Below are 14,719 nucleotides of genomic sequence, written 5' to 3'. Positions count from 1 at the left end.
TCACAGCACACGCGATTTTGTGATATTGGCATTAAATCCTTAACTAGCACTTATTCTACTCGCATTAAGTGTTTAGTATTACCACGCGTAACCCCCCCGCGGCCATACCTTAATATGCGCAAAGAACAATTCGTTATACCGGACGGAATCGTGCTCGCGGATCCCAATTTTTATGAAAAAAAACCGATAGACCTTATAATAGGGGCAGATATATATTGGGACGTGATTCAAGAAGGTATTATTCGCCTAGGTAACGGAGCGGTTATGCAAAATTCGCATTTGGGCTGGTTCGTATCCGGGCGTACATATAATTCTTATAATACGCGCAAAAATACAACAAAACCTAACGTTGTATGTAATTTCATGCAAACTATAGACATGCAAGTTTCTATAGACGAGCAGTTACGTAAATTTTGGGAACTCGAAGACGCGCCGATAAGTCAACGGGTTAATGAATCGCGCAGTGAGGAAGAACGTATCTGTGAGGATTTGTTTATGCAGACCACAAAACGGCTCGACGACGGTAGGTTCTGTGTATGCATTCCGTTCAAACAGTCACCTGAGATTTTAGGCGATACGCGCAAACAAGCCGAACATAGATTCTTCGCATTAGAGAAACGGTTAGAACGTTATCCGAATTATAAAAAAATGTATAGCGACTTCATTAAGGAATATTGCGAATGGAATAATTCGTATGGTACGCCACACTACTTTACGCCACATCATGGCGTTTTTCGTGAAAACGCCAAAACTACACGATTAAGGGTTGTTTTTGACTGTAGTTGTGCGTCCACGTCGGGATATTCACTTAATGATTTGCAATTAGTAGGCCCCGCGATACAGGGCGATTTGTTATCCATACTATTGCGCTTTAGGGAAAACAAGTACGTGGCGTGTGCGGATATCGAAAAAATATACCGCCAGGTATTGGTTGACAAGAAACAACGCGACTTGCAATTAATTATTTGGCGGGAAAATCCGTCTGACCCACTGCAAGTATATAAATTAAAAACTGTGACTTATGGCACGAATTCCGCCCCGTTTTTAAGTTGTAGGTGCCTTAAGCAGTTAGCGCTAGAGTGTGATGACCCTGAAATAGCCAACGTAATTAACAATGATTTTTACGTAGATGACCTTATTTGTGGCAACCCTAACCAGGATAAATTAAAACAAATTTGCACAAAGGTCGTCAAGGTCTTGCAGTCGGGATGTTTTCCATTGCATAAATGGATTTTTAATTTCGATTTTGATGAATTTACCGAATCGACGGACTCGTCCAAAGAGTTATCATTAGGTGAAAACGTACAAAATAAAACGTTAGGGTTAGGATGGTACAACCGCTCTGATGAATTGTTTTATCACACTAGATTTGAAATAAATTCTAAGCCGATAACAAAGCGCATTATCTTGTCGGTTTCGTCTCAAGTCTACGACCCTCTCGGCTTGCTTAGCCCAACTATTATGATCGCGAAAGTACTTTTACAGAGGTTGTGGATGTTAAAGGCCGATTGGGACACCCCGGTCCCGAACGACATCGCAAAAACATGGACACGATTTGTCGCTGATCTTTCGAATTTAAAGTCAATTCGCATTCCGCGTTACGTATTAAATGACAACCCTAAACATTTAGAGTTGCATATTTTTTGTGATAGTTCTATAACCGCGTACGGAGCGTGCGCTTATGTTCGCGCTATCGATAATGATAACAGTGTCACAGTCAGGTTATTATGCGCAAAAGGGAAGGTGACCCCAATAAAACCAGTGACCCTGCCAAAATTAGAATTATGTGCGGCGCTAGTAGCGGCACGACTATATGCAAAAATAGATAGTTCACTTCGCAGTCGGTTTAACAAAGTAGTATTTTGGTCCGATTCCACAATTGTCCTAGGTTGGTTACGCACGCCACCTAACTTACTTAAAACGTTTGTACAAAATAGGGTTACCGAAATACACGATTTAACGCAAAATCATCCCTGGCATCACGTAAGAAGTGAAAACAACCCCGCTGACTTGATCTCGCGATCTCGACCGTTAAATTCGTTGTGGTCTTCTACATTTTGGGGACAAGGCCCAGAGTTCCTTCGCGATATTAATTTCGAGCCTAACTCTGACTTAAAAAATAACCAAAATAATGACGATTTGCCCGAGCTAAAGGCGAATGTTTCACTTGTTTGTGTACCTAATCGTGACAATGAGGGATGTTTTCCTTTCCATAGATTTTCTCAATTCAATCGTTTACAGCGTACCGCGGCGTATGTTTTGCGATTTATTTATAATGCGCGCAATAAACTTAGCAAAAAAACTGGGTCATTAAGTGTAGACGAGTTGAATGAATCCGTTCTGTTGCTAGCCAGGCTGGCGCAGTATGAGTCATACCGAGATGTGCATAATTGCTTATCACGTAAACAGCTGTTAACAAACAAACACGGTGCAAGCCTTACTAAATTAAATTTATTTCTTGACAACACGAATGTGTTAAGAGTAGGCGGCCGTTTAGAAAATGCTAGCCAATTTGGTTACGAGAAAAAACACCCTATTTTAATTTCGTGTAAACATTATTTAGCCGTGATATTATTTCGTTTCGAACATAAGCGACTGTTGCACGCGGCGCCACAGCTGTTGTTGTTTACTATAAAGGAAACCTGGTGGCCAGTGGGAGCTAGAAATTTAGCACGAAAGATTGTTCATGATTGTGTCACGTGCAAACGGATGCAAGGTCAAACATTGACACCTATCATGGGCAATCTGCCTCGCGAACGATTGGAACCAGGGTATCCGTTCATATACTGCGGCGTGGATTATGGTGGTCCAGTGCTTGTTTTGAATCGCAAAGGTAGGGGTGCGAAATTAATAAAATCATATATTTGTTTATTCGTATGTTTAGTAACGCGCGCTATTCATTTAGAACTGGTCAGTGACCTCTCGTCTGATGGTTACTTATTAGCATTAAAACGTTTTATATCGCGTAGGGGTAAACCTGTTGGAATAATAAGCGATAATGGAAAAAACTTTGTCGGACTAATGAACGATTTTGAAAAATTTCTTTCAAGTATATCTGGCGATATACAAGAGTACGCCTTGTCTCAGAAAATTAAATTTCGCATGAACCCGCCGTACGCCAGTCATTTCGGTGGGATATACGAGGCAGGTATTAAAAGTTGTAAATACCATTTGCGACGCGTTGTAGGCAACGCACATTTGACGTTCGAACAATTAAGCACGACCTTGACCGAGATTGAGGCCTTGCTTAATTCTAGACCACTTACTCCTATGTCATCTGACCCCAACGATTTTTTACCGCTTAGTCCAGGGCATTTCTTGATTGGTCGTCCGCTAACCGCACCTGTGTGCGCTAGCCTGAGCGACGTTCCTGAGCATCGGTTAACGCGTTACCAGAGAGTCGAACAGCTTCGTCAGCATTTCTGGAGTCGTTGGTCGCGAGAGTACGTAACGGAGTTACAAGCCCGATCAAAATGGAGGTTTCAGTCTGATGACCTCAAAGAAAATACGCTTGTCGTCATAAAGGAAGACAATGCTCCCCCGCTAAAATGGAGTTTAGGCCGAATCGTCAAAACGTATCCAGGCAAGGACGGCGTCTCGAGAGTGGCCGACGTAAGGATGCCTTCTGGAGGAACTGTGAGACGCGCTTTCTCGAAACTGTGTCCGCTTCTTCAGCCAGACTGTTAGCCACGTCATCAGTCCCATTATCACGTTTTGTAAACCACCAGTTTCCAAGGCCGGGAGTATGTCAATGCAACTTATGTGGGAGACCGTACCCGATGCAACTTACGCAGCCTACCGTACACATATCGCATCATCGGCAACCAATCAGCGGCGATATCACGTCATTTACAGCCCCTGTGATTGGCCCAGGATGTTGCCACGGAGGAACCGAACCCCACTCCAAGCATTCGCTATTCGCCTCATTAATAGACGCACGCATACGTGCCCTTTTTTTAATACATAATTACTTTATTCTGTTTTTGTACCAAATGTACTAGTTGGTCATTAAAAGTATTTAAAACTAAAGGCGTCGTTACATTATTGCTGCTGAACCCGCTCCAAGAGGCTACGAGCTGAACCTTAGCCAGATCCACGCGCGACACCGGGCATTATTTTATTTATTTTTAATCATGAGTTACATTATTTTATAGGTGTGTTCTAATATGACACTTAGAATATTGAGTAAAATATCAAAACCCTTCAATGGACGATCACCATTTTCATCGCTTATTATTCTTATTAATAAAATAATGGTAATGTTAAATAAAAGAATAAACTTTTCCAACATCAATCTTTAATTAAATAATTTTAAATTATCTGTTTACAAAACCAAACCATTTATCCAAACATTACCATATCGAATGATAATATAATATTTACAATACCTATTCAGACTTAACTATCTTAAAGTGCAACGGAATTTAATTTGTGGGTTACATTTATTCTATTTTCTTATAATTTTCAATGGAAATATTCTTCAATAACTTTTATCTCTTTTCAAATTATGATTGATACTTTACCACAACCTTAGAGTTGTTTACATTAAATATCAAGAACAAAAGGAGTATAAAATGTACAAATAAATAATGAATGTAATAGCTGTTAATTTATTTAAATAACACAATTTAGCAATAACGATAATAAAATGTGAATAAAAGTACAATAGATACTTAAACTAATTAAAAACTAAAAATCTATATCTAAAGAGGGCCCCTGGGGCATAGTGCCAAAGATACTGGCAGCATTTCCTCGCTGAATCGCAACGCTTATTCGTTGAGCGAGGAAGCTGCCAGCTCTTTTGTGCCCTGTAACGTCAACCAGCCGTTTGGCCAAATCATTAAAAAAATAATTAATCATTAAATAAATAATTAGTTCAATTGTCAAGACAATTAGGTTATTGTTTAATATTATGACTTAAAATTTAGTGCATGTAAAGTTCAGAATATTTTGCAATTTTGACATAAAAACCTTGTACATAATGAAAACCACAAAATGTATATTCTAAGATGGATGGCTGAGTTAGCTCTTTGGATTGCCGGCCTTAATCTCTAACTGAATGTACCTGCAAGACCTCTGGTCACCTGAGGTATCTATAAGGTGCTGGGAACTCTCTTTAAGAACTCTGCGCTGGGCCTCACGGTCCAATAATTTCTATACCAAACGGTGCAAATATGTAGCCCTTGCCGAGGCTTTTGTTCTGCTCCGCGGTAGGTGTCAACACAAGCGAAGCAAGGACACAAGCGTGTCAGTGCAGGTGGCGTCCCACACAAGCGTCATCCGCAGCACACGGCATGAGTGTCATCCTGTCGATGTGCTGCGAGCGATACCGTTCGGGTCAAGGATGGTCGGCAGGCGGAAGGCTCAAGTGTAATTGAAACAGAAAAGGAAACAAGTATTATTTTTGCTGAAAGCACTTAGTTTGAGCTCTTAGTATTCAATATTAAATCAAGCGTGACAATGATTCTTCTACATCTTGAGCCCGTCGAGATACTCAAAAAGCAGTAGATACATAAGTACCCTTTGTGTGGAACATAACATTAAAAATATTCATAGTAGGTAGCGAAAACATATTATAGGTTAATTAATGGTTTGTTCACTAAATTCTGTACTTATAGTTGGATTTATTTTAAGATGTCTGAAGTGTAGGAATAGCTCTTAAGTAACATTTGGACACCTTATAAAATTCCAACTATAATATAACTGTCCTTATTGAAAAAACTGTTAAGTGAATTAAGGTGCATATCTAATTTATTTACACAAAATTAAGATTCATATTAGACACTTTATTCAAACCGTATACTGTATCGGTTTTTACAATCGTTTGCGTCAGTTTCTGAATAAATTTAACATGAAGAATTCACCAAAAAGTATAAAATAAATAACAACTACTAGTATTTTTTATCCTACCGCTGCTTATTAATTACCGTAATTTTAATCTCATAATTACCATATTAAGTTTAACAAGAAATACGGTAAGGATTATAATTTATAACGCTCCACATATATCTTACAGATTTTCAATAATATTATTAACAAGAAAAATAAGCCAAATCCCTTATCAACTATATTTACATTACGAAATGTAAGTTTCTCTTTAGAAAAGTAGGTACATTAAAGTTTTGCCCTAAGCATTTATCTTTAAGAGTTACGTTACTTATAATTATATCACATTTCCTTACAAAATTTTCATTAAAATGTAGATTCCCGTGAAGTTCCGAACAAACGAGAAAGTGATCTCACAAAACAATTTAATGTTCTGTTATGAAACTGTGTAATGTGGAGCCCTTTTGTCTAGAATCTGTTCGAGGTGTAGAGCCCTTTTAGATGTGTCTGTGGTTCCCTACGTTTTTAGAATCTATGGAGAACTAAAAAGAAGAGATACGATGCGATGTGCATGCGCTTATAATTTTAATAACGATGTTGTAATATGTGCATTAAATTGAAGTTAATAGAAGAATTGGTGTTTTCTATTGATAATATCAGTTACAAGTGGCGACCGTAGGAATAAAGAACCGAACGGCGCATGTTACAACAAAGGGTGCACTGCATGGCGTAACAAAATGGCGGAATTACTTAAGGCAGACCGCGAAAGAAAACAAATAAGAAGACTATTTAACAGAACGGCAACCACGCTTGATCAGAAAATAATAGAGAAGGATGTCAGCGCGGTTGAAGTTGACTTCTTGTACTTGACAGAGAAAATGAATCGACTTAGAATACTCGATGAAATCATACAGAGTACACATTCAACGAAAACAGACTTCAATGAAGAAGAGTTTACCAAGGAAGTGGACGAAGCAGAAGAATTTCTTACGAGATACGTGCACTTCAAACAAAAGTACCACATTTTGAAGCCGGACGTAAAAGAGACTAATCCTACGGTGCCGGCCGTCCCACAAAACAAGAAAAACTTCAAACTCCCTAAAATAGAAATCAAGAAATTCGACGATGACCCCAAAAAATGGATCCAGTTTTGGGGCCAATTTAAGAAGATAGATGAGGACCGAAGTATTACAGAAGAGGACAAGTTCCAGTACTTACTTCAGAGCTTGAAGGATGACTCAAATGCCCGTGCCTTGGTGGAGAGCTTCCCGCCTTCCGCAGACAACTACCCGAAGGCTCTTGAACAGCTGAAGAATCGATATGGACGAGAAGAAATGTTAGTAGAGGTGTATATCCGAGAACTGCTAAATATGGTGCTCGCACAAGTTCGTGGTGAACTCGTATTAGATTTAAGGACCCTATATGATAAAGTGAGTACATACCTACATGCGCTGGAAACATTAAAAGTAACAAAAGATAGGTATGATGCTATGCTTTTTCCTTTAATTGAATCGGCTATGCCTGAACAAGTTTTGTTAGCATACAGTAGGGCGCAGTCTCAAAGTACACAGTTACATCAGGGTTCGGAACGATTGGCTCAGTTGTTAAAATTCCTTGAGAATGAAGTACAAGCAGAGGAGAGGATTAGGCTTGCCAGATCTGAATTTAGTTCTAGTCAGCTTCCCAAGTCAGTGTCACACAGCTGCAGACCAGACATTCAACCAACAGCAACGTGCCTTACAACAAAGGTAATAAAGGAAAGAGGTAAGGAATGTTGTTATTTTTGTGACAAGGAGAATCATACAGTGAATGAGTGTGGTAAGGGAGGAGATTTGACTTTAGATGAGAAAAAAGAATTAATTAAAAAGAAAGGTGGATGTTATATATGTCTAAAACGGGGTCATATGGCAAAACAGTGTAGAGCATTTTTAAAATGTATAGCATGTAAAAGAAGACATTTAGTCATTTTATGTCCAGATTTGCATAGCCAAAAGAATAAAGAAATTGAAGTATCCAAAAAACCTAATGAAAATGTCACTTTGTGTCAGGATAGAACAACCACTCTGTTACAGACATTGGTTGCAGTGGTTGAACACGGAGGCAAGAAAAAGAAGGTGAGGATTCTTCTCGATGGTGGTGCGCAGCGGACATATATCAAGGAAAGCCTAGCCGAAGAATTGAACTTAAAGGTAATAGGTCGAGAGGAATTTGGACACACATTGTTTGGGGCAATAGAAACAAAACCTGATGTCTACAACAAATACGAATTAAAGGTGAGTTCATTAGACAATTCCTTTGATATTACTATAAAGGCCCTTGCTCAAAACACTGCTCTTTGTGGGGTTCTGCCTAAAGTGGAGGATAAAAAAGTTATGCAGAAACTCCACAATTTAAACATACAATTATCAGATATAGAAAATGACATAGTTGACATTGGCATATTGTTAGGATCGGATTATATGGGTGCAGTAATAACGGGCACAATAATTAATCTTGAAAACAATTTGTTTGCCATGAAAACAAAACTGGGTTGGACGCTACAAGGTCCTACATTAAGTGCTTATAGCTGTATGGTACTTCAAACCTGTTTCTCACAAACAAATAATATTGCAGACTTGTGGAGCATAGAGCTCTTAGGAATTAAAGACCCACAAGAAAAGAGAGAGCAGGAAGAAATATTAAAAAGTTTTAATGATAATATTTCAGAGACCAAGACAGGCAGATATGAAGTGAACCTGCTGTGGAAAGAAGACACTCCAGACTTAAAACCGAACTATGACCAAGCCTTCAAGAGACTTCAAATAACATCAAAGAAGCTTATGAAAACAGGAAATCTACAGGCTTATGATGAGGTTTTTCAAGAATGGGAAAAAGAAGGAATTATCGAAGAGGTCAAAGATGATGATAAAGGAAAAGGCCACTATCTAGCCCACCGACCTGTTATAAAGATGTCGAGCAACACCACTAAAGTGAGACCAGTTTATGATGCATCAACGAAAGATCAAAATGGATGGTCTCTGAATGACTGCATGGACAAAGGTATAAATCTAATTGAGTTCATCCCGAAGTTATTGATCTTATTCAGGAAAAGTGCTTACGGAATCACATCTGATATCAAAAAAGCCTTCTTAAACATATCAATAAAGGAAGAAGACAGAGATTATTTAAAGTTTCTTTGGTGGAAAAATACAGAACTGTGTAAAGATGTAGTAACATATCGGCATCAACGAGTAGTTTTTGGTCTGACATGCAGCCCTTTCATTTTAGCGGCCATAATTAACTATCATTTAGAGAAATGCCCTGAGAACTACAAAGAAACCGCACAGAAACTAAAAGAGTCGTTCTATGTAGATAATTGTGTGACAAGTGTGGAAACTGAAGACCAAATGAACAAATTTATTGCCGAGTCAAAAGAAATAATGAACATGGGAAAATTCGACCTGCGAGGATGGGTAACAGCTCCAAAAAGAATAGACGATACGATTACTGTTCCGGTTTTAGGTATGATATGGAACACTGTTCAAGATGATTTAGAGTGCAGTGTAAACCTGAAAAACGGAATCAAAGACAAAATAACTAAGAGAGAGCTGCTATCTATAACCCAACAAGTATTCGACCCACTTGGATTGGTCTCTCCAGTCACTCTGATACCAAAACTTATAACACAGAAAGCATGGATGAACAATACAGGATGGGATGAACCAATTCCAGAAGCATTAGAAAAAGAGTTCAAAGAATGGTTAGACACACTGCACTATGTTAACCAATGTCGATTTCCCAGACGTCTGACTAGTGCACCAATTGAAGAATGTGAGACTAGTGTCCATGTGATGTGTGATGCTAGTAAAGATGCATATGCAGGATGCATTTTTCTACGCACGCGGCTTGGTGATCAAGTCAATGTTCAGCTAGTGCTAGCCAAGAGTAGAGTAACACCAACCAAGAGAAAAATGAGTCTACCAAGAGCTGAACTGATGGGTTGTCTAATTGCTTCGAGACTGTTCACAGAAGTTGTAAATTCTGGTCTACTAACTCTATGTAAATACTATGAAGTTTTTTGTTGGACTGATTCGGCTGTGGCATGGGCATGGCTGAAAAGACAAAAATCTTGGAAACCTTTTGTCAGTAACCGGGTCACAGAAATCTGCAAGAACACGAAAAAGGAAGATTGGTACCACTTACCTGGAAACGCCAACCCTGCTGACCTGCCATCTCGCGGCTGTGATGCAAAAACGCTGCTGGAAAGTCACTGGTGGGAAGGCCCCCAATGGCTTAAACTAGAAAAAGATAAGTGGCCAAAATCAAACATCAATGACATCCCTATTGACGAGAAAGCTGTATGTGATGAAGAAATAAAGAGAACAGTAATAAATGTCGACACAAACACACTACCTTTTAGTAAGAGATTGATGTATTTTTCAAAGTACAACAAAATAGTCAGACTAGTTGCATGGCTATTAAGAATGAATCCTACAATAAGACGTCAATTTTCTTCAAGAAAAAAAGATATAGGTAATGAGGAATATAGATATGCTGAACAAGTCTTGATAAGGTTGGTACAGAAAGAAAGTTTTGAAGATAAAGCTAACATACCAAGAAAATTGTGCACCGAAGTAGATGAAAATGGCATAATAAAAGTAAAGACAAGATTAGATTTCATTCACGAGAGTAAGAACTTCATTTGCCCAATATTATTATCGGGAAAGAATGAAATAGTACAAAGATTAGTTTTATACAGACACCTGAAGCTGAATCATGCAGGTACTTTAACAATGATGACAGATTTAAGAAATACCTATTGGATTTTAAATATAAGACGTCTGTCTAAGAAAATTGTAGCACAGTGCATTATATGTAAAAGATACAAATGTAAAAGTTACAGTGTACCAGAAGCCCCACTACCTACGGATCGAACAGAAGCTACGTCAGCGTTTCAAGTAACCGGAATCGATCTAGCGGGACCTCTGTACCTCATCGACAAACAAAAATGCTGGATTGTGCTATTTACATGTGCCACGTACCGAGCAATACACCTTGAATTGGTAGAATCACTGTCTACGGCTAGCTTCATTATGGCACTAAGAAGATTTCTAGCAAGGAGAGGAAGAGTAAGTGTGATTTGGACAGATAATGGGACCAATTTTCAAGGCACAGCAAATTTACTCCATAATGTAGACTGGGCTAAAGTAGAAAGTACCACTGCCTCAGAAAGCATTCAGTGGAAATTTATACCACCAGGGTCTCCGTGGTGGGGAGGATGGTGGGAACGGATAATTCGTGTAGTAAAAGAAATGCTACGAAGAATCTTGGGTAAAGCGTCAGTAAATTGGATAGAATTATCTACAATAATATGTGATTGTGAATCTACCATCAACAGCCGTCCAATAACATACATAGAGACAGAAGATGACTCATTGAGACCGCTAACTCCTCAAATGTTTCTTCAAGGCTTAAGTAATAATGATACTGCTGACCTCGATAAGATTGATGCCGAGAATCTCGGTCAAAGGTACCAGTACTTACAGAAGCTTAGACAAGATTTCAGACAACGTTTTAAGACTGAGTATTTGTCGCTACTGTCAAGTAAGAATTACAGGAATGACGTCAAGGAGCCTCAAGTAGGGGATGTTGTGCTGATCGAGACGGACATGACCAGACTTCATTGGCCGATTGGAGTAATAGAGAAAGTCTATGTAGGGAATGATGGATTCACTCGGGTTGCTAAGGTAAGGACTGCTACAGGAGCTAAGGTAAGAGCTTGTCAAAAGCTTTACCCCCTCGAGCTATCAGCTGACTCCTTAAAAGAAAAACTGCACACAGGTAAGTTGGCTCTTATTAGTGAGCCGGGCGTCAATCAGGATGTAGCAGAACCCATTTCTGATGACAGCCCTAATTCTATCCCTGTCGAAACGCGAAGAGGCCGCGTTATAAAAATACCTCAAAGGTATTTAAATTAATTATATTCAAAATTGTTACTTTTCTATGTTTTGTATTATGTGCCAATCGTTTCGAACCAAGATTAGTGCTCTATTGTCCGTTTGGGATACTTATATGTCGATTATAGAAGTTTTTTTTGTAAACAATTTTGTACGTAGTTGTTACACGATGTATGCCAATTATTAAGTAGTATTGAGTTTCCCATTTTCCTTGCCTGTGGGAGGATGTTATGAAACTGTGTAATGTGGAGCCCTTTTGTCTAGAATCTGTTCGAGGTGTAGAGCCCTTTTAGATGTGTCTGTGGTTCCCTACGTTTTTAGAATCTATGGAGAACTAAAAAGAAGAGATACGATGCGATGTGCATGCGCTTATAATTTTAATAACGATGTTGTAATATGTGCATTAAATTGAAGTTAATAGAAGAATTGGTGTTTTCTATTGATAATATCAGTTACAGTTCCTTTCAAAACGATTCAAATGGAAGAATACAAATGAAATGATGTCGACAGAACAAGTATAAACCGTAATTTATAGAAACGCTAACTTCTCTTTTACTTTACAAAGTGACTGGTCCAAAACATTAGAAATACGGCAAATTTTCATTACCCTTTAGCCGTATCTAAATAACATAAGAACGGGTAGCGCGGGGAGGGCGAAATTTAATATAAGTTGCGACGCGCTCGCCGTCGATGGTTGAATGAGGTTTCTGTAGTCTTTGGCCTCGTTCTGAGACGGATACGTGTATGTTCTATCTGTGACGCTCTTCACGTCCTGCGGGCACGGCAGTAACTCCACTGGTATCTGTAGTAACGTCCTCTCGTTCTCACCCTTCGTCAATTTAGGTTCATCATTGTCATCGATTTCCTCGTGAAAAAATTCATCCGGCTCGTCGGAGTAATCTTTTATTTGACTTTTGTCATCGTTCTCGGGTAAAATGTTTGAGTTTATGGAGTTTGATTCGAAGTAAGCGAAGTGCGCGTTGAGGGAGGGATTAGAACTGAATTTGCAGACGAATTTTTCTAGGGAGGTCCGTACTTTGATGCTGCTTGCTTCATGTCGGAGCTTGTGCATCCAGGCCAGGTGGCAATCGCAGTTGAAATCATTCCCTGTAACAAATAAAACTGTGTTTTTAGGATGTTAAACTATTTTGCCTTAGGTACCTGTTCCTTGAAGTGAAAATTTTAATTATAGTTAACAACTTTTTACTATGAAATCAGCTCAAAATCGCGAATTTGTTAAGTGACGATTTCGACATTAGATTGGCTGAAATGTATAAAACAGTTTTTTTTTTCGCGCTTTTGGCCTGGACACATAGTGAGTCTGCTGTACAGATTTTGTTAACGGGTAAGAGAAAAAAACTTTGTATAATCCAAGTTAACATTATTACTTAACCAATTTTATAATTTTACAAATTATACAGTTAATGAAGACGGACGCCGCTTATCGATTACCCTAGCAGCTTTGATATTAACTCTTCTGATTGGTTTATGTAATTAGCTTACGACTTTAGCAGATTAAAATCGATTATGGTTAATTTGGTTATTGTTGGTCAAAGTTTCCTCTTTGTTGGATAAATATAGGTCAAATATACGTACCATCTAGGTTGATGTAGCTGTTTTGATTTTTCAGGTTATCATATATCGGTCGTAGGTTGTCCATCGTGAATCTCTGTAGTTTGTTGTGTCTTAAATCAAGGGCGGATAACCCTCGCACTCCCTCAAAGAGACCTCCAGCGAGAGTCACTAGCTTGTTATGACTTAAACTTAATTTCTTTAACAAAGACAATCCATCAAAAGTCCTCTGCGCCAAAATATAAATTTCATTATAGTCTAAAAGCAATTCCTGAAGATTCCACAGTTCAGTGAAAGTGAATGACTCGAGAACGGCTAATTTGTTTTTCCTCAAATCGAGCCGCTTCAGATTGGCCAGACCATCAAAACACTCTTTCTTAAGAGTTACTATATTATTCCTATCCAACTCTAACTCGGCTAAGTTAACAAGATGTCTGAATGCGCCATCTTGTATTACACTTATACTATTATTAGTTAGATACAGTTTTTGCAACACTGGGAGTTCATAAAAAGTCTCCGTCACCAATTCTTTTATTTTGTTTTCGTCGAGCGTTAGCACGGTCAAGTTAGGGAGATTGTTGAACGCATGTTTATTTATAACAATGATCTGGTTTTTTGTCAGCGTCATCTCCTGTACTGAGGTTAAATTCATGAATGTGTTTGTGTCTATTTTTGGTATTGAGCTGTACTTAATGCTGAAATGCTTCAATCTTCTCAAGTATCTTAGTACTTTTGAAGGGACGAAATCTAATCCGCCGTCTGCCCGGACGTTGAATGCTAGGGTTTCTATATTTGACTGGGAAGAGAAGCTCGTCCATAGCGGGTCTGATTTCTGTATACCGCCGTTGAAAACCCAGCATTCTGTTTTTAGTGCTTCATTGATTTCTTGGCTGTGTTCGCAGTAGCAGTGTACTTTGGAGTCTCGGTCGCTGATGTCACATATGTTGATGGTTGTCGGCACGTATTTTTCTTTTTGTTTTCGCCGGTTGGCATGCAGCGTGTCTATTGCGATGAGCAGCACTAGCAAGGTAGCGGGGACCGTCCGAGCCCGCATACCTTTTGCCTAGAACAAATGGAATTAGGTCAGTGTTTTAGTAGAAAGTTTGGACGGACCGGGTTAATGGTGAACAGTAAAAGGTAACATTAAGTTTACAAACAGGGATGTTTATTTTAGGATAGTTTGGTGTGAACAGGAAGTTACCTAAGTCACGGAGCATCCAAAGTAATAATTTACTTATGATGATAGGGTATAAACTTTGTAGGAGTATTAACAATCACGGATAATATACTTTAGGAATAATTTAAAAGCATACTCCAGCAACGTAATAAAATTATAACTTATAAGTTAGGCGATATTGTGTTTAAATTCAAATAATATAACGAGG

At 38.7% G+C, this 14,719-nt stretch overlaps 2 protein-coding genes across 3 annotated transcripts in view; one reads left to right on the top strand and one right to left on the bottom strand.

The window, feature by feature from the left end:
• Positions 1-707: 707 nt before the first annotated feature.
• LOC133525591 (uncharacterized) lies at positions 708-3,820 on the top strand. Its single transcript, XM_061861898.1, has one exon. It carries the CDS (start codon positions 1,462-1,464, stop codon positions 3,685-3,687), a length of 2,226 nt encoding a protein of 741 aa, XP_061717882.1. The 5' UTR covers positions 708-1,461; the 3' UTR covers positions 3,688-3,820.
• Positions 3,821-12,220: 8,400 nt separating this feature from the next.
• Positions 12,221-14,719, bottom strand: part of LOC133525590 (connectin-like) — a 130,960-nt gene continuing 128,461 nt past the window's right edge. For both annotated transcript variants that reach the window (XM_061861897.1, XM_061861896.1), the window contains exons 3-4: positions 13,359-14,397; positions 12,221-12,869 (exon numbers count right to left, since the gene is read on the bottom strand). In XM_061861897.1, the coding sequence (XP_061717881.1) occupies positions 12,373-12,869; positions 13,359-14,388 (1,527 nt within the window). In that variant the 5' untranslated portion in view covers positions 14,389-14,397 and the 3' untranslated portion in view covers positions 12,221-12,372. The remainder of the gene's footprint in view (positions 12,870-13,358; positions 14,398-14,719) is intronic.

Source organism: Cydia pomonella, chromosome 15 (genome assembly GCF_033807575.1).
Source record: "Cydia pomonella isolate Wapato2018A chromosome 15, ilCydPomo1, whole genome shotgun sequence".
In the NCBI taxonomy this organism is placed as follows: Eukaryota; Metazoa; Arthropoda; class Insecta; order Lepidoptera; family Tortricidae; genus Cydia; species Cydia pomonella.
This window is presented reverse-complemented; position numbering and strand designations above follow the sequence as displayed.